General features: G+C 56.9%; 2 protein-coding genes across 6 annotated transcripts; one reads left to right on the plus strand and one right to left on the minus strand.

Moving 5' to 3' along the window:
- TMEM203 (transmembrane protein 203) lies at positions 3,457–4,218 on the minus strand. The gene has a single exon (XM_021413976.1). It carries the CDS (start codon positions 4,091–4,093, stop codon positions 3,683–3,685), a length of 411 nt encoding a protein of 136 aa, XP_021269651.1. The 5' UTR covers positions 4,094–4,218; the 3' UTR covers positions 3,457–3,682.
- Positions 4,243–18,995, plus strand: NDOR1 (NADPH dependent diflavin oxidoreductase 1). Of its 5 annotated transcripts, XM_021413971.1 has the most exons (16): positions 4,249–4,339; positions 4,842–5,075; positions 5,160–5,294; positions 5,761–5,838; positions 6,351–6,448; positions 7,195–7,293; positions 7,727–7,828; positions 8,169–8,375; positions 8,732–8,853; positions 10,623–10,843; positions 11,217–11,324; positions 11,915–12,029; positions 12,969–13,115; positions 13,690–13,808; positions 16,384–16,478; positions 18,796–18,995. In XM_021413971.1, exons 3-16 carry the CDS (start codon positions 5,160–5,162, stop codon positions 18,938–18,940), a joined length of 1,791 nt encoding a protein of 596 aa, XP_021269646.1. In that variant the 5' UTR covers positions 4,249–4,339; positions 4,842–5,075; the 3' UTR covers positions 18,941–18,995. The 5 variants fall into 5 exon arrangements, with proteins under 5 accessions (XP_021269647.1, XP_021269646.1, XP_021269650.1 ...); XM_021413972.1 differs by lacking the exon at positions 4,842–5,075 and having other exon boundaries at positions 4,243–4,339; XM_021413975.1 differs by lacking the exon at positions 13,690–13,808 and having other exon boundaries at positions 18,796–18,974.

The raw sequence follows: 23,683 nt of genomic DNA on the forward strand, positions 1-23,683 counted from the left end.
ACACAGTGCCTGTGGCCCATGTCTGGGCATTGTGGCATTGTGGGCACAACTGCGACACAGGGACTCCAAGCGTGGGGATGAACTCGCTGTGCGAGCAGAGAGAGGACAAGAAACAGCTCCTGCTTCCACCCAGGTGCCATGACCTTAGTGCACCGTAGCGTGACACGAGTGAGCAACAGCTGGCTCCAAGTGGACCGACGTGAGGCAGGCTTGGGGACAGCACGGCCTCACCTGATTGGCACCGAGCCCTGGAAAACCACTTCAAAGGTGACACAGGAGCAGAGGAGCCAGGTCCCTGCACCCGAGTCCTGGCGCCACCTAAGGGTTCACAAGGATCAAGCAAAATGGGTGCTCCCATCCTGTGCTTGCAGTGCTGGAGCCCGATCCCAGGAGAGCACGAGCCACTTAGAGTCACTGGGGAGATCCAGCCCGGGATGCAGCCAGGTGCCATTGCCCAGAAACAGGTCACTCCACACGGCCCAGCCTGGGCTAAGCCAGTGCCAGCTGAGGGATTCTGCTGGACTGATACTGGTTCTGCCACTGCCTCTCTGTGACAGCCTGGATGAGTGAGCACTAGCACGCAGGGACAACCTTCATCACCAGTGGAAATTCCCTCCCAGTGCACAAGAGCTCTCCCTAGGGAGAAAAGCAGCAGCCACCTGCTTTGTTGCCATCAGAGCATCTCCCAGGGTTGGGGGAGATCCACCTCGTGCTCGCAGGGGCACTGCCAATGTCTCGGCACGCAGTGGTTGCCCTTGGCCATGCTCCAAATGCCAACTCCTGCCTGGAACCTCTCAGCCTCACCTGGCTCCTGGTCTAAGCCACTGCTGTGCTCCTCTCCACCTGCCCATCGTTGCCTTGTTAGCAATGGGCAGACCTGTTGGGCAGCCCTAAATATGCCAGCAGGGCAGGGGCTCAGCAGCAGCCTGGAGGCCTCTCCTTTGGACAGAGGGAGGGGAGAGAAGGGGAGAGAAGGGGAGCCCAGAGCCCAGAGCCCAGAGCCCAGAGCCCAGAAGATGTGGCTGGGATGGAGGAGCAGCACATCCCCTTTCCCACTAGTCAGGAGTGATACTACCAGCCTGTGAGCACTGTGCTGGTGTCTCAGGCATGCATCTCCTTGGTGGGATTCACTTCCCACCCTCCCAGATGGGAAGTGGCACTGGCAGCGCTGCCCAGAGAAACTGTGGAGACCCATCCTCGGAGGTGCCCAAGGCTGCTGATGGGGCCCTGGGCAGCCTGACGTGGTGGAGGACAGTGAGCCCATGGTAGGAGTGGGGCTGGGGGCCTGTAAGGTCACTTCTTCCTAAGCCATGGTGTGATTCTGTGATTCCCCAGCACCCCACCTCCCTCTGCCCAGCCTAGCCACACAGTTCACTCACCACAAGCACACTCATCAGCAGCACAGCAGAGCAAGAGTAACTTGCCAGGAGCAGCCAAAACCAACACTAATCACTCCCTTGTACACATTCAGTCAGTTCCTTCTTCTACCTGGTTCTGCGTCACTGCATTTAGCCCAGCAGCAACCCCTTCTCTCACTGCGTGGGTACCAGTGGCTCTAGGCAGGCACAGCTCCCATGTGCTCTTTAACTGCTCATTACGCTGTGCAGATGCATCCTCCTGTCTCTGGCTAAGCCATGTGCTCAGTTGGTGCCGTCTATCCTCACTGCTGCATGTGGATGTTGCCCTGTCTGCACGTCCTCAGCAGCCCCAGGCAGACCATGAGGGTTTGTACCACCGAGATGGCCCAGGACCTGCATCCTTGTCACTCACGTGGGGACACTGGCAGCAGTAACTCCACAAGGTGGCTCTCACATCTGGCTTGGTGGTGCATTAGCTCAGGAGACACAGAGAATATCATCAGTTATCATCACAAATGAGGAGTTGTGGGAGCAACAAGTGGCTTTTCACACCTCCAGTACATTTACTAGTCTTTGTCTGGATTTGATGCCTATTCAATATATATAATCTATCTATTATTTCAGCTATCTATTATCTCCAGTGATTGCAGCTGAAAAGCAAAAGAATCAGTGGGAGCTGCAGTGTTTCACTGAAACACTGGGTTATTAAGATTAATTACTTAGATTTATGCTCTTGGCCAGCACTTGCTTTCCTGGGCCACGCTTCCTAGCCCGTGCGCCTACCTCTGCTCACAGGGACCGTGCACAGGTCCCCGTATTCCAGCTCCCAGGCATAAGCAGCCCTCTGGAGGGGCTATTTATCACTGTCCTTTCCTCCAAGTTCTCCTCTGTGCAAATTCTCTCCTTGAAGCCTGTAGCTTCTGCCATTAATCAACACAGTAATGTCTTGTGTGATCCCTGTGCAGGCCTCAGAGGCAATCTGTAACAAAGCTCTTCTTCTCAGAATGAAGCACCAGGCACTTTGCTGTGGAGAGCTTTCTCAAAAGGGAAGGTGATGAGGAATATCCCATGAGATCTGCTCTGAACTCACACCACGACTTTATACAACCAGCACACCAAAGAAATAAACTTGGGAAACTGGTCCTTTCTTTCCTGCATGCTTCCAAAATGCTAAAAGCAAACACAAATTACACAAGACACCGGAAAGTAGGTTTTCTAGAACTCAGGTACAAAGCTGGAAATCTCCTTTATGAAACTCGAGAAGCACCTGAATTTCTCAGATCACACCACAGCTATTCTCAACTCTTTTTTTTAATGCATGCTCTGCCTGCTACGCCTCTTGTTGTCTCCCAAATTTGAGAGCCCTGCGTTGCAGCACTTTTCCATTTCAACTTATCTTCATGAAACAGATCCAGAGAGTGCAGAGAGCACAGGGTGGTGCCAGCAGCTGCGTGAATGGGATGGGTGAGCGAGCAGCTGTGGCTGGAGGCCCCTGCTACCAGGAGATGTTTTTTTTTTTCTGCCATCATTACAGAGAGAAGAGTTGTCTTGGCCTGGGCACCAAAGCAACACTTGACGTCTCACAGACAGGGCAGGGGGAGACCCAGATCCTTAGTACGTTCCTGGTAGCTGTGACACCATGATGCTGTGACACAGAGGTGTCTTTGGTGCTGGGAGTTCCTCATGGCATTGGCATTTAACACACTGATCCACGTTCCCTCAAAGGGCTGAGCCACCCCCTGCCAGCAACCCAATGCCTACATGTAGGGAATGGATCTGCAATAGAGAATACAAATACACATTTCTGTCCAAAAATACGCACATCAGCTCACTCTGGTTCAGAGCTCAGCCCTGTAAAACCCTGCCAGCACAATGAAGATGTGAAGCACTGATCAGGAAAAAGAGAGAGATAAATGAGCATTGCTGCTGAAGATAATGGATGGTTATGACCGTGGTCTCAGGCAGTACATGTGAGACTGCAGCTGCAGAGCTCTTGGCCTTACAGAAACAATTAATCTCCACCTGCATGTGCTCTTCAGGCAACAGTTTTAGGTACATATGCTTTCTAGGGGAAAAAGGAATAAAGGAATAAACCAAATTCTTCCATACTCTTTTATTTGAAAATAATACACCTGGCATACCATAAAGTGCCTGCACTTGGGATATTTTACGACTCACACCATGAACTGAGTGAGCATGAAATAACGACGCTGCAAAAGCACCTTCTAAAGAAACACAGTGCCGTGCAGCACAATAGCATGCTCCCCCCCGACCCTGCGTCCAGCCCCACTGCACAGCGCTGGGACGGGGACGGCCCAGCAGTCTCAGTTCACGCGGCAGGCCCGGATCATGAGGAGCTGCAGGAGGATGAAGATGGGCGACATGATGAGCCCGTACCACAACTCCCGCGTGCGCTCCACCAGCTTCTGGCACAGCAGCATCTCGAAGACGAACTTGAGGCTGAGGATGGTGAGGATCCAGAAGAGCCGCAGCACGGCCAGCCGCTTCTCACCGTCCTGGAAGAGCCGCACCGACACGATGGCGGTGAAGTAGGTGCTGAGGCCGTCGGCGGCGAAGAAGGGGACGAAGACGACCCACCAGGAGAGCGGCGAGGCCTCGCTGTCCACCTTCAGCACCAGCAGCACGGAGAACACCAGCAGGGCCAGGCCGTGCAGGAAGATCTCGAAAGTGGCGAAGCCCAGCCACTGCACCAGCTCCCGCAGGGAGAACAGCATCGTCCCTCCGTCCAGTCCCTCCGCTCCCCGCCACTCACAGGGCCCGGGGGCACCGGGCCGGGCCCGGCCGCGCCTCCCCTCCCTGCGCCCGGCGGGACGCGGCGCCGAGTGATGACGACACCGGAAGTGGCTGCGCCGGAAGTGGCGGCGGGGCGGGGTGGGGCGCGGTGAGTGGTGGCTGTGTGTCGTTGTCCCCCGTGTCCCTCTCTTTCTGTGTTCCCTTTCTCAGCTGACCTTCTTCCCCAGGTACTTCCCTTCCCCCGAGCATCCCTTCTTTCCCGGTGTCCGTATTCTCTGGTGTTTCCTTCCACCGGGCATCCCCTGCTCGACGTCCCATTCCCCGGGTGCGCTCCGCTCTGGGCGGGGGAAGGCCTGCTGGTGCCGCAGGAGCTGCTCTGTGACGGTGCTACTGATTCCTTTCGATTTTTTTGGCTGTTCTGGAGCAGCACAGCCTGCCCCTGGGGACGCCGGCTCTCCTGAGGGTAGGCGTGCCTGGACCCTTGCTGGGGGAGGCGGCTGTGTGGCCATGCAGTGCTAGCACCGCGTCCCATCACACGTGGGTGTTGCTGGGCTTTAGGTGCTCCCCAAGCCACTTAGGTTGGGGTGCTCTTGGCGTCGGGGTAGATATGCTGAAATCAGAAGCACAGGGTGGCTGATGCTTGGATTGTGCTGAGCACAGGTGGTGAGGAAAGTTAAAATGAGCCAGAATGTGAATTTCTGTCTCTGAACTCTCTCTTTGTGTTGTCAGTGAAAACAGGGGCAACACCAGTGTCACTGCTGCTCCTGCAAACCTTGGTGCTGCAGTGAAGTGCTCAGTGAAGTCACTTGCTCAGCACCATTTGTCAGTGGAAAGAGAGCCCAGGCACCTTGAATTGTGCCACTCTCACTGAACTATCTGTGTGTCCTCATGCTTGCTGTGTGCTGTGCCAAGACCTCTAATTTCACCTGAACCCACAGCTGCCAGCCCTCCTCTGAAGCCAGGGTAGGTGTTGGCATGATGCACAGCGTGGAGCTGGTCTAGCTCTGCCTCATCTCCTGCTGATTTCTTTGGGTTTGTTTCTTGCAGATGACAGAGCGGAGACTCCTTATTCTTTTTGGCAGCCAAACTGGGACTGCTGAAGATACAGCTGAGAGAATTGGCAGAGAAGCCAAGCGCCGGCACTTTCGGTGCAGAGTGGAGGCTCTGGACAGCTATGATGTGGTGAGTGGCCATCCAGGGAGCTGCATCAGGCAGTTCCGGGCTTGTTCCATCCCCACCAACACTATTTCTGGGGCTCAGGCATCTTCTACCCTCGCTGTGACATGTATTTCACCAGATCCCGTCTCTGTGCCCTTCCTGAGGGCAGTTTGTGCTTAATATAGCTGAAAACATGAAAACTGAGCAATGACTCTTGGGAGCCCATGTTAGGTGGCAGTTGCTCAGCCATATTTTGTGTTCCTGCAAGGCAGAGAGCACCAAGGAGATGATGCTGCAGTCAGCACGTGGGCAGCAGATGCTGCTGCAGTGCCTGTAGAGGAGGCTGTACTGGGTAGGGCTGTGGGTTTTGACTGGAATGTGGTCTGTCCATGAGCCTAATGCAATGAGAGCAGCTGGGTCTGGACAGTGAGGCACATCTCTGTAGGCTGCTGTCCTGCACGCACCTTCCTAAGCTTGTCTCTGTCTGCAGGCGAACCTCATCAATGAGCTGTTGGTGGTATTTGTGTGTGCAACCACTGGACAGGGTGACCCACCTGACAACATGAAGGTAGGACGCATTCTGTCCATGTTGCGTTTGTGTCTCTGATCCAGTGACCTGATTCATTCCTCCAAGTTGCTTGGTGGTATTTTTGGGGGGAGAGGACACTTGGAGCAGCACACGTCATCCTATGGGGCAGCGCGAAGCAGACATTGGCTCACTCAGAACTGCCCATCAGGGACTGTCTTCAGCCATATTCCCCTACTGGCAACCTCTGTAGGGCTAAGGAGCATCTTGTGTTACTGCTGGGACACAGGCTGGTGAGATTTCAGCAGCTTTAGCAGCTGAGAGGCGCCCTGCCATAGCAATGTTCTCAGGCCTGTGGAGGGCTCACAGAGCACTCTCTCCCTCCCACTGCCAGCATAACTGCTTTCAGGAGACACTTCTGCAAAAGGCTGTGCTCCCCCCCCATCAGGACTCAGCAGAGGGCTGAAGGAGCCCTGGGGGTGTGTGAGAGGTAGCCAGCAGGCAGGGAAGGCGTCTGTGTGCAGCAGTGCAACTCGTGGCCCTGTCCTTTACAGATGTTCTGGCGGTTTCTGTTCCGGAAGAACCTGCCGCCTACTTCCCTTTGCCAGATGGACTACGCCGTTCTGGGCCTTGGTGATTCCTCCTATCCCAAGTAAGCAGCTCCGGTGCTCCTCGCCTGCCCTGACAGCTGCTCCTTGCAGCTTGGGTGAGACACAGTGATTGGAACAGAGTGGGCTAGCAGAGTCAGAGCCTGGCTCTAGAGCAGCAGTTCAGACAAAACCTAATTCCCACCTGCCTTCAAAATTCTTACCCTACCAGCCCATGTCCCTCCTAACCCCTAGGAAGTGGGCTTCTACCATCTCCTTCCTCCCAGCCACTTCAAGCAGACACTTTGCTGCATTATTGCAGACATTGTTTCCTGGTCAGCTGTTACAGACACACAGCTCTCTGGATTGCAGGAAAGCCTGTGCCACAGAAATTTAAGTGGACCAAGCCAATAGAAGACATCTAACATAGTTTTAGGTGACAGCCAGCCCCGCTGGTCTCAGTTCTCTCCCAGATGTTATTCCTATGTGCCCAACAGAGCTACAGTGGGAGTGTGGGGCTGTGAGGGGCCAGAGGGAGGGAACTGTTTCTCTCTCTGGGGAACGAGCTGCCCTGAAGGGAAACTGGACTCCTTGGAATCCCCTCTCCAAAGCTGGGCACAGCCTGTGTGGCCTTGCAAGTGGGAACAGCTGCTGTGTCTCTGAGCTGTCCCATGATGGAGGCATGGGCTGGTCAAGGGCGTGTGTGCTGCTCTGGCGTAGCCCTGGCAGCATGTGCTGGCTTGTGTATCCAGTGTCTGCTGTCCTGCTGGAGGAGCGCTGCCCTCCACAGCTGTGATTATTCTCTGCCTAGGTTTAATTTTATTGCCAAGAAGCTGCACAAACGGGTGCTACAGCTTGGGGGCAACCCCTTGCTTCCAGTTGCACTGGGAGATGACCAGCATGACTTGGGGTAAGAGCCTTGTGGAGGGGTGGTGGGGCGGGGGGCTGTGTTGCACTGCTGCTTCTGCACTCCAGACATGGCCAGTGGCTTCCTGCTCTGTGTGAGTGTGCTGGTCTCTGCTCAGAGCTCTCCTGAGCCAGGGCTGGGGATATTTGTTTCACTGGAGTATCCCATGACCCCCAGCACGTGCCTAGGTCTTGTGGAAATACAAGGAGTGACTGCCTGTGCTGCAAAAGGGCAGCAGAGGTTGTGTCCCAGGGCAGGTCTAGCATTGTCCAGGCAATGTCAGACCCACCGAGGGGGACAAAGCCACCGTTGTCTGTGGCACTGCAGCCCCCCTGAGCTCTGACAGTGGTGCAGATGGCAGGAGTGGCATTGCTGGAGCCTGGAAGGATGGTGAGGGAAGGACAACTCTGTTGCAACCTCAGTGTCTCACTTGCAGGCCAGATGCAGTGGTTGATCCGTGGCTCCTGGCCTTATGGGACAAGATCCTTGCTCTGTATCCTCTCCCTCCTGGCCTTGAGGTCATCAGTCCTGATGTACGGTGAGTGCAGAGGCCTGCTGGAAATGGCTGGTGCGAAACGTCTTTGTGGCTGTTCTCTGGGGTGGAGAGATGCTTCGAGGGTGGAGGCCAAGACACCTCAGCACAAAGCTCCTAGATGGGCTTACTTTGCTCTGCTTGCTCCAGCATCTTTGAGATCTCCTCCTGGCAGTATGCCTGCATTGTGATCTCTTGCCATGAGCCATCTCCAAGGTACAGGGATGATGGGTGGTGGATGTTGTGGGAGACGTCAGGGTCTCCTTGCCTCCCTTTAAAGCTAAGGCAATTGAAGGGCTGTGACGTGGAGGTGACTGCACTGACTGCATTGCTGTAATTCCCACAGCCTACCTGCTAGATACACCCTACACTACCTGGCTGAGGACTCCCTGCACCCTGACAACAGCCTGCTCCAGCCAACACCACCCAGGGCTCTTCCTTCTGAGCTACATCCTTTTGCTGCCCGGATGGTGTCCAACCAGCGTATCACAGCCGAATCCCATTTCCAGGATGTCCGGCTCATTGAGTTTGATGTCGCAGGATCAGGGATCACGTGAGCATTTTTCTGACTCCCCCAATATTTTTTTTTGTGCAAGATCAGATGTCCCATAATCTTCCACACTTCCTCTATCCTTCCTCAGTAATTCCTGAGACTGCAGCCTGTTTCCCACCGATGTGGCTGTGCTGTCCCACACCATGACAAAGTCAGGGCTTAGGAGGAGTACAGTAGTGTGGGTCCTGCTTTGTGGACCAGCTCTGCTTTGTCACGTTAGGGAGCTTAGTGTTAGTGACACTGGGAATTTGGCTGAGATGTGGCCTCTCCTCTGTTGTGGGTGCTGGTTGGGGTCACAGTGCTCTGCCTGCAGGGCTGCCTGTGGCCATGCTCAGCAGGTCCTGCTGCATTTGCAGGTTCAGTGCTGGAGACGTGGTGATGATCCAGCCCCAGAACTGCCCTGAAGATGTGCAGCAGTTCTGCCAGCTCCTTCGCCTGGATCCAGACAAATGCTTTTTGCTGAAGCCCGTGGAGCCTGGTAGGTGCTGCTGGCTGCTCCTTTACCTTTCTGCTGAGCCTGGAGATCTGCTTTTCCTTTGCTTTAGATACAGTAAATAAGGATTTGGGAGTGTCTGTCTGATACAGGACATCTGCCTGCCTTGCAGTGCTGGGGCTCTCCTTCTCTCCCAACTCTCTATGCATATAGGTCCTTAATTAGGGCCAGCATGGCTCCTGGGAGAGACCCAGTGATACCAGGGCTGCCTTATGTCTTCATCAGCTCAGAGCATGAAAGATCCTGCACACTCACCTGCCTAAGACCCAAGTCAGGTTGCTCTCACTTCTGCCCCCATCCATGCCTATGATTTTTTGCTGGGGCATGCAGGTCCCCTGGCTCTGCCTGCACCCCAGAGTCCTGATGGAGGTACTTCTGCAGCCACACATTGGCACCAACAACCAGAAAATCCTCCTGGAGGCACCCACTTGCCAGGCATTGCTGTGGCTCTGCAGTCTGCATGGTGCCAGGAGAGGTTTCCCTTCTTTCTTCTCCCATGAGTGCCCATCCCCTCCCTGGTCTGAGGAACTGAAGATGGCAGGAAGTCAATTTGAGATCTACTGGAAAACGTCACCCCAAGACTTTTCTTTGTGCTTTAACCTGTGCTTTGGTTTGCTCCTTTCTTTCCCGATTGCCTCCAGAAGTCAAAGAACCCAGCAGACATCTTCAGCATCACAGTCTTTTTGCCCATACAGGGAGAGCACATGAATCCCTTGATATCTTCCTCTGCGGCCTCCTTGGTGTGGTCAGCACCAGGAAGGGAAAAGTCCTGGACCTTACAAAGGATGCAGAGCAGTTGCCAGCCCCTCTGCTTGCTGCCACCTGAAGCTAGACAGTGCTGTGAGGACCCTCAAACATGCTTCTGTGGCCTAGGAGGTGTCCAAGCCACCATGGCAGGGAACAGGTGCTCTGTCTCCAAGATGCCACAGCTCCATCCCCACCATCTCTGAGCACTCTTGATCCTGATCTGTCCCGACATTGATCCCCTGGCATTTCAATCCACCTGCAGGGATCTGCCTCTCATGAAGAATCACAGACCCTGATTGGTGCACCTGCGGATCCACATGTGAGCATCCCCATCCTCACAGGAGTCTGTCATGCTGTGAAACACTTCAGTGCCAGTTTGGCTCTATTGGTCAGATGCCAGATTTTGCAGAGCAATTCTGTGGTCCTTTTTTTAGGTAGCAGTGGCTGGAACTCTTTTCATGTTTCCTTTCACCCCATCTGCTGTTACACAGAGATGCTCTCAGCACCCATAGAGGTTACAGTAGACCCCTACTTCTTAGCTAGTAATCGCTCCTTCAGGACCATGTGTCCCGCCTTCCCCCACCATCTCTTGACTGTCAGTGCTGGACTTGGGCCTGGCAAGCAAACCCTAGAGAAATTGAGGCTGCTCCTTGCACTCCTGTAAGAGAAGGAGGAGACAAGGACAGGCCTAGCACATAGGACACTGCTGGTTATTTCCATCGCAGTTTGTGGGCATGGTGGGAACCATATGGGTAAGGCATTGTCCAGAAGTACTTAGAAAAAGTAAGGGAGTGCTCAGCACCACTGATGTTCTCTGTTTCAAGAGTGGGCTTGCAAAGCAAGCTGGGAAGAGCAGGATGGAGTGGGGGTGTATGATGGGAAGCAGCGATGGTGATAGCTAAAGTCAGCTCCATTAGTACCTTCCTGTAGCATGTGGATTCCCTCATGCAGCGGGGCTGGGGAGTGCCAGAGCTGGCCCTGAGCTCTCCCTGGTGCCTCTCTTGCAGACACAGCCCTCCCTGCCCACTTGCTGCAGCCCTGCACCATCCGGCACCTGGTCACCCACTACCTGGACATCTCCTGTGTGCCACGGCGCTCCTTCTTTGAGCTCTTGTCCCACTTCTCTACGAACGAGCTGGAGCGGGAGAAGCTGCAGGAGTTCAGCTCTGCGCAGGGCCAGGAAGAGCTGTACAGCTACTGCAACCGGCCTCGCAGGACCACCCTCGAGGTTGGCCTGGGGAGCACAACAGACCCATCTTTGAGGACTGTGCCATGGCAATAAAGCAGCCAGGGCAGAGGAGACAGATGATGAGCAGTAATTTCTCGACTGAGGAATTTAATTTACTTCGTTCATTTTCTGAAGTGTCCTTGGAATAAGCAGGTTAAGACCTGCTCCATATTCTTGGGCTCTGTTGTGGTTTCTGTGTTGCAGCCTGGGGACAAGGGTAGGGCAGTGGGACAGGGAGACTGGTGCTCCAAGAATCCCTGCTGCAGGGCCTTTGGGTGAGGGTGGCAGTGCTACGGGACAACCTCTGCTGCCCCAGAAAAGCAGACAGGCTGCCTTCTGAGGTGCACCAGCTCTGCTCTCTGTGGCTTTGCAGGCCCTCTGGGATTTCCCTCACACCACATCTGCCATTCCACCTGAATACCTGCTGGACCTCATCCCTCGCATCAGACCCCGCGCCTTCTCCATCGCCTCCTCCATGCTGGTAAGAGCTCGGCCCTTCTCGGCTGCATGTCAGGCTCTGAACTGAGTGCCAGGGCACTGCTGGTGCTGTGCACACCACGGGTGTTCAGGCTGCACTGCCTGGCCCTATGAACACCCACAGCCCACCTGAACCCCCGCTGCAGGTTAAGGCGTTTGCAAGTGCTGGGGCTGGCCCAGTGCAGGCTCTGATGTCACAGGGAGCAGTGGGACGTGGTACCACGGAGGCTGGCAGGTCCCTGGCTGCGGGAAGGGGTAGCGCTGCTTTCTGCTGCTTCCTGCTGCTGCCGGGAGGTGGCGGTGGGACCCGGCCCAGGTGGCCTGGCAGATGTCAGCCCCAGCACTGGTGGCATTTGCTTTTCATGGAGGGCTCTTGGCTTGAACTGTCTCTGCCACCATTGCCAGCTGCGCTAGGAGAACCCAGGGTAAAACCTCCTCTGTTCTGTGTCCGAGTGGCTATTTCAGGCTGGGATGAGTGTTGCAGATGCCCTGGTACGAGCTGTGCAATGGAGTCTGTCCCTGGTGGAGGCATTGGGAGCTTCTTGCTGAACTGTGCTGGGTGTCTCAGTTCTCATGGCTCCTGTCTGCACGCAGGCTCACCCTGGCCGGATCCAGATCCTCATGGCAGTAGTGCGGTACAAGACACGGCTCAGCAAGCCCCGCCGTGGTCTCTGCTCTACATGGTTGGCTTCTCTCAACCCAGAGCAAGGTAACATTACTTGGACTATGTGAGGACCCTGTGTGCTTATGACAAAGCACAGCATGGGTTGCGTGGACTGGTGGAATTGGAAGCAACCTGTGTGCTGGCCACATGCTGGAGTTGTCTTGACCTTTAGTGGAGCACCACTGCCACCAGGGCATGCTGAATGCACAGCCTTCCTCACTGCTCCCATCTTTGGAGCATGACGTGCTCCCCTAGCTTGCCTTGAGCACTGTGAGCTCCCAGTTTGCTTCCACTTGTTTGACCCTCCTCCCAGCACCAGCGTGCTCTGCAGTCCTCGCAGAGGGCTGCTTCTGGTGTCCTTGGAGCTGGTATTGCTCTTATTGCTGGACATCTCCAGCCTCATTGCACCAGCTCTGGGAAGGATGGTTTTCCTGTGAGCACAGCTATCCTGTCCTGCAAAGCCTATGTGTGCTGCTTTTCTGCTCAAATCATAAAACCCCTTAAGCTGGGACCCTCTGCAAATGTGGCGAGCTCATGGGGTTTCCCTGTTGCAGAGTGGTAGGTGATGGCTCTGACTGCAGGGCAGGTTTGGCTCTTCTCAGAGTACCTAGACAGGGACATCTCCTTAACACCAGAGGAGTCAAACTTTGCCCTCCTTTAGAGGACAGCCAGGTAGCTGTTTCTGCTTGCCGCCACTGCTGTCTTTCTTTGCATATGCTGTGTGAGGAAGAGGCTGTCCTACAGCCTCTGTGCTGGGGGACTCTTTCCTTGCCCTGGGATTCACCCAGGACCTTACAGAGACAGTTCTGAGATAGCTGAAGGGCTTTTCATGCACACAGTCTGCCTGTGACACTGTGATACTGGGTGGTGGTCAGCCACACACCGTCCATATATTTGAAGTATCGTGGAAGGGCTTGATGCTGCATCCAGTGTTATGGGTGCAGCAGTGTAGAGCTGATGCTAACCAGTCTGTTTGCTTTGCAGGTGATGTCCGGGTACCTCTTTGGGTGAAGAAAGGAGGAATGAAGTTCCCAGCTGATCCTGACATTCCTGTGATCATGATTGGCCCTGGCACAGGGGTGGCACCTTTCCGAGCAGCTATACAGGAGCGGGTGGCACAAGGACGGAAAGGTGAGGGGTGGGCGTAGGGTGCCCCTTGCTGCTGGCAAGTCTATGTTCAGCATGTAGGAATGAGGAACTGGAGGCTCCTGAGAGTTTTGACAGGCTTCAGCTTTGCTATGGTTGGAAGCAAGCTGGACTCTGAGGGTGGTCAGCACCAGAGAGAGCCTGATGTGGGCAGCCTGTATGGTTATTCACAGGCTGGTCTGCCAGGCTGCTTCTTGGGGCAGGGCGGGGCTCTGAAATGCCTATTTATTGGTTTTCCGCAAGTGGAGTTGGGTTGCTGAGATCGTCTTCTGCTGCACAAGCAATTTTCCCTCTGCCCTTGTCCCATCATCATTGCCCTGGCCCAGCTGTGCATCTCTGCAGAAGGCTGCAAATAGGCTGGTGGAGGGGAGCTGGCAGCCCTGGGGGAGCTCACCCTGCCCTACTTGCCCACCATGCCCCACATTTCCAGCCTCTAGTTGTCATAGGTCGCATGCATTCACACTTGCACAATTCTTGAATCTCATGGGTACCGATGGCCCCCAGCTCTTCCAGGGCATTTGGTCTGCCCAGCACAGCCCTTCTGGTCTGCTCTCTGCAGGGAACTGCTTGTTCTTTGGCTGCCGCCAGAAATCCAAGGACTTCTACTGCCAGGCAGAGTGGGAAGAGCTGGTGACAAAGGGCTTCCTGATGCTTTTCACGGCCTTCTCCAGGGACCAGGTTAGTTCTTGGAGGAGCAGGTTGTACACAGAAGCATCTCAGCAGCACTGATGGGGGCCTGCCAGAGTTTCTGTCCCCTGTGCCTGTGAAGGACCTGCTGGGGTGGCATGGTGATCACCTCGCTCCCCTGCACCACCTGGGTGCTGGCCAAGATTACCACTGGCAGCACAGGTGCCTATCTGTGACACAGCTGTCTGAGTTGAGCTGGAAAGGTCACTGAGACGGGGCTGGCAAGTGCCAGAGCAGATAAGGTGTTAGCCAGCTTTGTTTGTCTGGGCCACGTGAGAGGCTCCCAGGCCTCCTGGGGGGAGTCACCAGGCAATAACCTTTCTTGGTTGAATGCCACCCTCCCCACTGTGTCCCTCTGATCACCAGCTGAAGCTGAAGAGCTTGGCTTCCTGCCCCATTTCATGGTGCCATTGTGCCAGCTCCCCAGCGCCTCAGCTGTGTATGCAGAAGCTCCCAGGAGGGAAGAGCACCCCACACCTCGCTTATTTCCCAGCCAGGGCCTTTGGTGGGCAGCTCTCCCTCAGCCCATCTCTAGGCAGCAAGGTTCTTAAGTTGCAGGAGTGCCTCAGTGAGCTGGGACTCTGTTTGACTGCCTTGCCCAGTCCTGTGATGGCATCCGAAGCTCAGCCTGGCTTTGAAACAGGGATATCTGATAAAAAAAGGTCAATGAGAATGGTATTCCTAGGTAGCTCAGTTTTACGAGTCCTTTTCTCCTGGCTGTTTGTATGCACTGACATTAAGCTGGCATCTTATCTGGTCACTTGTAAAGTGTGAGTTGGATGCCTCTGTGAAGGCTTTCCAAGTCTTTGATTAACAGGAGTGGCACAATAGAGGCTTTTTGGATGAGTACTCTGCCTTTTTTCTGTTGGCTCACACAGTGGATGGGAGACATGCAGCTCCCCAAATCTGGAGGGCCGCCCAGAGACTCTTCCTGCCCTTGCAGACTCTGTAGGGCCAGGACTCACAGCAGTGTGTTCCTCCCAGCCCCTCAGCTTTGCAGACTTTGTGGTACAAAGCAGGTTGTTGCGGGGTTCTGTTGCCACTGCGTCCCTGCAGTTCTGCACGGGGACCTGCTCAGCAGCACGGCTAGGTGGGATGTGGAGCCGCTGTGCCTGCAGCTCTAGCAGATGCCACAGATGTTAACTCATCAAAAATGTCTTTTCAAAGAGCTGGGATGCTCCATAGCTGAGCAGGATTTCCCTCTTCCTCTGTAAGGTTCCCTCTGTAGTGACCTTCTGTCACATCGCTTCTGCCCTGCAGAGCAGATTGATCCCTTCCTAATCTGACTGTCGCTAATTCTCAGCAGGATGCCCTGGGCTTTAGCTGAGACATTGTGACCTGAGTTTGTCACTTGGGTGCTCTGGTTTCTAGGTAGCTGTAGGTCCGTAAACGACCAGGGCTCAGAGCCCTGGCCTCACTGATAGAGCCTCTGTCAGCACTTAGCTGATTAATGTTAATTATGCTGAACTCAAGCTACTGACTGGCTGTGTTGGTGCTTGCAATGGGCTTACTTACCTCCTGCACCTCCCATGGCAGGGTCAGAGCCATGGAGCTGTGCCCAGAGGTGACTTGACTCTCCTGTGCACTGCTGCTGCTGGCACTGCGTGGGACCTGAGTGCACTGTGACACTTCTTGGGACAAATGGGTCCAAGGCTGCTTGGGGTGCTCCCACGCACACCTCTGGAGCCTGAAACATGTCAGGAGCCTTGTTGCCTTGGGGCTGGATGGAAGGCACAACAGTGCAGGGAGGAGGCTGTGCCTGCAGCTCACCTCGCCCCTTTGCTGGGCCCAGCATGGTGGGACACGCAGCAGAGGGCCTGGTCTGCGTCACAGTGTCACGTTTGTCACGGAGGAGCTGTCTGGGCCGGCAGCGAGTTCAAGCACATTGGCAATGGAGTTCCTTTTGGGCAGGCGCCAGGGCTCTAGGCAGGATGCCTGAAGTGTTGAGTATTAACTCTTTGGGAACTCTGCTCTGCTGTTCTGTGCTGTGCCGAGAGCTGGTTGTACCCTGTCTCTAAGCAAAGCGGAGGGGCAGGGGTTGGGACTGATGCTTTCCCTCCGGGATTCCTGCCCTTTCGAGCTGTTCCGAGCCTCCACTGGCTGACAGGACTGGGAACAGCAGCCAAGGGTGCAGGAGAGGCTGTCTGCCCCATGGAAGCCCTGGCATGAGGGGCTGTGAGGCCTCCTCTGCCCATGCAGGGAGAAGAGGAGAGCCCTCATGGGGCTCACAGCCCTGCACCCTTAGCTGTTCACTGGAGCTGGCAGCAGGCAGGAAGCTACCAGAGGATTTAGGGGCTATCTGGAGGGCTTTCCCCACTGAAGCTCCCGCTGCTTGCACCCGTCTCCCACTGACCTGTTGGAGTGCACTGACATGGGCATGGAGTTCTCGTTCCCTGTGCAAGAGCTGATGTGCTTTGATGAGCACCTGATGCCCTCCATTCTCCAAAGGGGCTGCATTGCCCTGAGCTCTTGCAAGCAGACCCTGGGAGCAAACTCTTTGTGCACTGAAGTGAGGGCCAGATGGGTATTGCTGCTGCTGGTGGGCTCAGCACTGTGTTTCCTGCAGGAGGAGAAGGTCTATGTTCAGCACCGCATCCGGGAGAATGGACAGCTGCTATGGGAGCTGCTGAATGGCCAGGGCGCTCACATTTACCTGGCTGGGTGAGTGAAGTTTCCCCACAGGGACCAGGGGGAGTGGGGCCTTGCATCGCTGCTTCTCCAGCTCCCTGGAGACTTTCCCATGGCTCAGCCACCACAGCAAGCACACCCTGCACCCAGCAGGTCTTGGGGGCTACAACGGCTGCTGCAGGGGGACCTGCTGGTTTCTGCTCCCCTTGCAGCCTGATCAACAAGCCCTGAGTTGAGGGGCCATTTCTCACCTACCCTGCTCTCCAGTTAGCGGCAGAGTTGGCACTAGGGTAAATATGCTTGAGCTGACCCTATCCTTCTACTGTCCCCACCACCAGTACCTGAGGCTGGTGCCCTCTGAGTGGGAGCTGCCTCAGCTCTGACCCACAGCAAATCCATCTGTGGCAGAGCCCTTCATCTTTTCATACTGCTCTCAAACTGGGCCAAAGAACTGCCGTTCTGCCGCTTGGGTGGGAAGGAGGCTCCTGAAGCAGTATGTGACAGGGCTGCACCTGTGCTGTGGCTCTTGAGTGGCTGCTTTTGGGACTGTCTGTCTCTTTGGACCTGAGATTGCCTCCCTGGGGCAGCTCAGCTGCTCACCAGGTGCTTCACCTGAGCTTCTTGGAAATCCTCAACCAGTGGCCAAAACGTGGTGTCCAGGAGCTGGGAGCATTCAGAGGCAGAGTGTCTGCAGCTCTGTTCCTGGCTCTGGGGCTCTTTTCCTGGACTAATCCTTTCACCTGCCTGCCCTGGTGCTGCTTGGGCAGGGAGGAGGCTGCCCAGGAAAGAGCATTGTGAAAGGCTTCAGGCTCCACGAGCTGGCAAGAGAAGCAATGGTGTTTGCCCTGCACCTGCGTGACCTGGAAGGCAGGACTCAAGCCCCACAACTGTGCCTTGCTGTTGACACGAGCAGTGATTGCAGGAAGCTCTTACCTGCATGTCTCGCACTTCCTGGTGCCTTGCAGAGTGAGACTGGCCTCGCTGCATTCCTGGGAGAACGAGATTTGTGTTTACTACTCAGGAAGGGGCTGCTGGCTGCCTCATCGCTCCTGTGCTGGCGCTGCTGCCTGCTCTGCTGTGCCTCCCTGCACTGCGGGGCTTTCTGAGACCCATAACCCACAGATGTGGGGCTCGGCTCTGGTTTCTTTCCACAGGCTGTACATCTTGGGTAGAGCAGAACCTGCGTGGCTCCCTGGTTTGCGGGATTTTGGAGGGGCCGTGAGGATGGATGTCAGGTCACTCTGGGACCTGCCGGCAGGGGTGGGCTTTGACCCATGGTTTAACCCTGAGCGAGCAGCTGGGGACTTGGAGCTGTCCCTCCTTGCTGGTTGTGCCCAGCTTATCCAGCCCAGGGCCCCTGTGCTGAGAGTGTCTCTACTCCTGCAGAAAATAGAGATTTGGCATCTTTTCCATCACAGACACGGTTCCAGTATCTTGCACTTGCATATCAATGCCTGACTCAGAAGCAGTACGACTCTTCTAAAAACAGAAGACCTCCTTTCTGTGTATTTTGAGACATTCATCAGCTTCGACGCAAGTCAGAATTCTCCCTGGTTCTTGGGAAACAGCAAGGACATGCTTGGGCCAATTGGAGCTGCCTGGGAATTTTTTTGTTGTTGAACGTTTTTTTGTCACACAGCTCATCAAATGAAACTCCCAGAAAAAGTCTGAATCCCTTGCTTTTCCCATTAGAAATAATCGCACTTGGAAGTGTTGAACGCAGTTTGGATATTTTTACACAAGAGCTTGTATTTACCTCACCGTTTCTCTTTGAGGTTTGAACTGATTTCCATTGCAACTGCCACCATCAAAACACACGTTCTGGCTTTATTGGAAGGAGGCAGTGAATGGGCTGAGGTGGCGGTGCCTTCATCCTGCTCCCTTGCAGCCGTCATCCTGCTCAGCTCAGGATCAGACACCTCTTCCATTGAATGTCTCCCTGAGATGAAAGGCTCATTTCCTGCCCTCCTGCAGTTAATTTATGACTTGGGACTGTTCGCTGTGCCTCTTTAATGATTCTGATGGGAAGCACAGGGGCCAGAACTGAGGACACTGAGCTGTGATGCTCTCAGCTCAGCAGTGGGTACTGAGGACACATCTTTGCCTGCAGGTGCTGGCGCTTAGAAGCCCTGTGTGGGTAACAGGACTGCTTTCTAGGGAGTGGTGCAGCTGTGTCCTGAAGCTGTCATTTACTGGTGGCAGGGAGCCCGCGCTGTGGGTGAGGCAGGCTCCCACTGCAGGCAGGCGGTGTGCTGGGGCACTGGGTCTGGCTGCCTCGCTGGAGCAGGGGGAGGTGAATGTGCCCCAGTTTTCCTGCTCCCCCTGTCATACCACATCCTCTCTCTTCTAGGAACGCCAAGCAGATGCCAGCAGCGGTGGCTGAAGCCCTGCAGTCAGTGCTGCAGCTGGAAGGTGGCCTGTCGCCTTCCGAAGCAGAAGAGTATTTATCAGCCCTGGAACGGTCCCGGCGCTTCCAGTCTGAAACCTGGTCATGAGCCTGGCTCCCTGCTCCTTCTGAGCTGTGCCTGAATAAAGGAGCCAGCAGAACAATCTGCCTCTGGCATCGTCCTTGGGCTGAGGTTATCCCAGCCAGGGCAGGGACCTGGCAGAGGGCATGTGTTAACCCAGCCCTATTCCCAGGGACTGGCAGGGGGAACCTGTCAGGGGGCCTGTGTGCAAGGCCTCGCTCACTCTCCCCCAGGCTTGGGGCCTGGGGTCTCTGTAGTGGGAGGCTACTGGCTGTCTCCTGCATGGCACCGAGCTGCCCTCCTGGGTCCTCCAGCTTATAGTGTCCCAACGCTGGGCCAGCAGCACCTGCGGGCATTGCTGTAGCTACAGCTTTGGCTGCGGCCGTTGTTAGTTGTAGTACATAAAGGAAGTGAGCTGTTGCATGGGAGCCTCCCCACCCGGCATTAGTCAGCAGCAGCAGTGCCTGCACTGGGAGACTGCCCTGACAGACCTGTTCCCCATGTCTCTGGTGGCTAAGGCCAGTGGGGACAGGCTTGGAGGTTCAGCCCTGAGCTCCTGGAATGCCACTGATGGTTTCCCATTCCGTGACCTGCTGGACTCATCCTCTACCCCAGCCTATGAGCTGGCTCCAGCCAGGCCCAAGCAAGTCAGCGGTCCCCAGCCCTTTCCCTGGCATCCCTTGTGCTGCCAGCCCTGCTCGTGCCCCACTGGGACCGGTGCCACCATCTTCTTAACCCAGTTCCGTGAACTCCACGCCACAGTGTAAATAGCAATTAGGGTCCCGGCCGTGGTGACTCAGAGCCAGGGACAATCCCTGGGAGCAGACTGGGACAGGAAGGGACAGGGGTGCCACACCGTGCCTGTGACCCAGCCACACTCCCACGCGTGGGATCACGGGGTCCAGCGCGGGTGTGTGGTGCTCCAGGGCATTGCTGGAGCTGTGGTGAGAGGAAGCAGGGCGGTTTTTGGTCTCCCCACCCTGCTGCATTTCCTCTGTGGCCTGGGGATGACTGGAGAGCCGCACAGAGCTGCTGCATGACAGGCATCATGCTGGTGACAGTGTCCCCCTGCACAGGCACTGTCCAGGCTGTGCTCTCCCCTCTAATTCCTCCAGGTCACTATGGACACCATAGAATCATAGAATTGAGTTGGAAGGGACCCCTAAGGGCCATCTGGTCACACTTCCTGCAGTGCACAGGGATAACCACAGCTCCATCAGTGCTCAGAGCCCATCCCCTGACCTTGCCTGTCTGCAAGGACGGGGCAACACCACCTCTCAGGGCAACCTGTGCCAGTGCCTCACCGCCCTTACTGTAAAAAACTTCCTTATATCCAGTCTAAATCTCCCCTCCTTTAGTTTGAAGCCATTTCCTTCTGTCCTATCACAACAGCCTGAAGGGGCTCGGCAGGGAGAGGGTCCCAGCACAGGGACCAGCCTGGGGGACAGGGATGAACTGGTCTCTCCCACTGGCAAAATGCTCCCGAACCATACACAGGCAGCAAGGGTTGATGGGTACACAGAGCAGGGCACGGTGTGGGGTGTGCACCAGTGCTGTGCTGGGGCAGTGGGGTCTGTGCTGTGGGCTGTACTGGGGCAGTGTTGAGCCCATACTGGTGGGCTGTGCTGGGGGCTGTGCTGGGGGCAGCGCCATGCCCATGTCCCTGAGAGTGTTGGCCACAGGGCTCCATGTTGGTTCCTGGGGTGTGGATCCCCGGTGAGGGGAAGAGGCGGCCGCGGGCCCAGCTCCTCCCCGGCTCCCACGGAGCTGATTGGTGCGGTCCGTGGCTGCCTGCCCCAGGCCGCCTGCATTTGAGCCGCTTCCAGAAGCTGACAAACCAGACTGGTGAGAGCCGGGCCTGTCCCAGCCCTGCGCGGTGTGGGGAGCGCCTGGCATCGCGTACTGCGTTGGCTTTCTCCGAACGGCGGTGGGTCAGTACTGTGGCAGTGCTGGGGAGGAGGAGGAGGTGGTGGATGGATGCTCCTGGTGATGCCCCTGGTGGGGTGCTCTGTCCCTGGGAGTGATGGGGACACACTGGGCTGCTGGGGCTCCTGAGAGTTTGACCTGGCACATGTCCCCAGGCCGTGCCAGGGGGATGAGGGGATCCTGTGCTGCTGCTGCCCTGAAGCCCTCCTGGCAGTGGGACTGAAGCCGTCCATGGAGCTGCTGGTGGGCGAGGAACCGGGGCCTGGCCCCCAGTGCACACAGACAGCTGCTGAGGGTGGCCCAGCCGGACAGCAGGATGAACCTGGGGGGCTGGGGGGCCCTGAGGAGCCACCCCCACTCTGCAGTGAGGCACCCAGCACGGCCTGGTGCCGCTGGAGCCCTGCGGTGGCTGAGGATGTGGCAGAATCGCTCCTGCATGGCTGCCATGAGCCGCCTGGCCGCGGTGCCACCCTGACTGAGGGTCAGGGTCCCCCCACCGCCTCCATCCCCGTGCTGCCCCGTGGGGAGAGCCCGCTGCCCCTGGAGGGGTCACACAGCCTGGAGAGCTGCTCCAGCTCCACCCTGAGCCTCTCGGGCGAGGATGGCGAGACGGCGAGCGGTGAGACCACAGCACCGGAGCGGTGCCATGTGCCGGCGGGCGGCGAGGAGGAGTGCCCCATCTGCACGGAGCCCTACGATGACGAGCAGCACAAAGCAGCCCTGCTCAACTGCAACCACGGGCTGTGCCGTACCTGTCTGCGTGCCATCATGGAGACGGCCGACGGCGCTGAGTTTGGCCGCGTGCGCTGCCCCATCTGCCGCCAGAAGACCCCAATGCTGGAGTGGGAGATCTGCAAGCTGCAGGAGGAGCTGCTGCTGCTGCACGCCGAGCCTGGGCCCCCCACCGCCCTGACCGCCCCCCGGCCCCCTGCGCTACCGCCCCGCCGCCCGGGCCTGGTCGGTGCCCTGGAGCATCACTTCCAGGTGCGGTTCCACACCAGCCGCATGTTTGGGTGCCTGCCCTGCGTGCGCTACCCACCCGGCCTCATCCGCGCACTGGGGCGGCTGCAGGGCCGCTGCCGCTGCTGCTACCTCCTGCTGCTGGCCCTGCTGCTGGCAGCCGAGCTGCTCAGCCTGCTGCTCATCTTCCTCCCCATCGTCCTGATGGTGCTGCTCTTCCTCATCCTCGATAAATAGCACTGGGGTTGTGTCTCCGGGAGCTGCAGTGCTGCCAGTGAGCCCTGAGCAGGTGAGGCGGCCCCAGAGCCGGGCATTGCCTGCATCCCATGGGGCACAGCGTGGTGTGGTGCCATGGCCACAAAGGGACAGGTGGACGGGAGCTGGGGCAGAGCTCTGCCTGCCCACACTGAGGACGTATCCCCTGAGGGGCTCTGCTGGCAGAACAGGGCTGAGCTGCACGTGGCCAGGACGGATGGATTGGGGTTCCCCTGGCACAGACTGAAAATACAAATTGTATTTGCGCCACAGTGAGGTCCGGCTGAGTTTGGTGCCTGGCGGGGTGGCACGGTGCTGGATGCTGGATGGGGACAGGCATGGCGGGGGTCCTGGGTGCTGAGTGCTGGCCCTGCCATATGGCATCCCATGAGGGGACATCAAGGCAGAGCCTGCATCCACCACATTGCTCCTGGGGGCTGAGCAGCACCTCGAGGAGGGGGTGGGGACACCCGGTGGTCTCCAGCCCCCTGGCAGAGGGCACCTGCCCCCCAGCACCCCACAGCCTCCAGCCCCACTGCACGGTGCCAGGCAGTGCTGGTGCCTTTCTCATGCCTCTCACCTCCCCCTACACGGAGATAAGAGAGCAAACACTGCTGTGTTCCCAATGACTGCACATGAGCAGCGCAGGGCAGGACCCAGGGGATGGGCAGAAGACCACATGGCGCTGCTCTCAGGGCCTCCAGGCACCTCCGGCATGGTTGGGGAGAACCTCAGCATCGGTGTCCCTCCGTCCTTCCCCATGCTGACACTCCTCTGCCCCCACCCTGCCACCGAAGGGGCTGGCTGACACCATTGTGCCCTGTGGGGTTCTGCAAGGAGCCAAGTGCCCCCACTTTGCCCTTCTTCCCTGGAAATGCGCTGCGGGTCCCTGCACAGGGCTGCGACCATGGGGACCACAGTGCACTGTCACTGTGTCACTGCTTCTTCAGCATATGACAGCACAGGAGGGAGTGAGGTGCCCCAAAACAGCTCAGGCAGAACAGCAGACCCCCCTGCCCCACACCCCCATCAAACTGAGGGACGATTATTTATACAAAGTGGAGCAGCTCCATTAGGAGAAGCATGAGCTCGGCCTGGCTGGGGGCGTTTTTTTGGCTCTGTTGGGCCTGCAGGGAGGGGAGGACTCGCCTGGGAGGCCCTGTCACCATGTGGGACACCTGACACATCCCTGCTCTACATTACATTACGGAGGGGAAGGGTTTTTTTGGGCAAACCAGGCCACAGCAGCCCCATGGGGACCAGCATGGGAGCACCATGCTTAATGCCATCCTCCAGCAATCTACTCTCCCCTCTCCAGGCTGTTTGGGGGCTCAAAGTGGGTGAATGCCCCCTGGGCCCCCAGGGATGGGGTCCCGGCTGTGGGGCAGTAGCACTGGGGGCAGCACAGCTGCATGCAGGAAGGGCTGTCCCACAGGAATGTGGCAGCCGTGTCCGCTCACAAGGACTTGGTTATATTTAGCATCGATAGCGGCGTGCTGAGGGCTGGGGGAGGCTGTGGCGGGGTGCAGGGCTCAGCACCCCAGAGCTCCTCCCATGTGCACAGTGCTCTGCTATGTCCCATAGCCCCATCTCCCCATGCACACCCTCTGCAGCCCCCAGAACCCCTCC

This window comes from Numida meleagris, chromosome 16, assembly GCF_002078875.1.
Source record: "Numida meleagris isolate 19003 breed g44 Domestic line chromosome 16, NumMel1.0, whole genome shotgun sequence".
In the NCBI taxonomy this organism is placed as follows: Eukaryota; Metazoa; Chordata; class Aves; order Galliformes; family Numididae; genus Numida; species Numida meleagris.

Excerpts from the sequence above, each read along its gene's own strand:
- TMEM203 (XM_021413976.1), bottom strand. The coding sequence starts at position 4,093 with ATGCTGTTCTCCCTGCGGGAGCTGGTGCAGTGGCTGGGCTTCGCCACT.
- NDOR1 (XM_021413972.1), top strand. The coding sequence starts at position 5,160 with ATGACAGAGCGGAGACTCCTTATTCTTTTTGGCAGCCAAACTGGGACT. Across the intron at positions 5,295-5,760 it reads CTCTGGACAGCTATGATGTG|GCGAACCTCATCAATGAGCT; the intron begins GTGAGTGGCCAT and ends CTCTGTCTGCAG. Across the intron at positions 16,479-18,795 it reads GCTCACATTTACCTGGCTGG|GAACGCCAAGCAGATGCCAG; the intron begins GTGAGTGAAGTT and ends TCTCTCTTCTAG.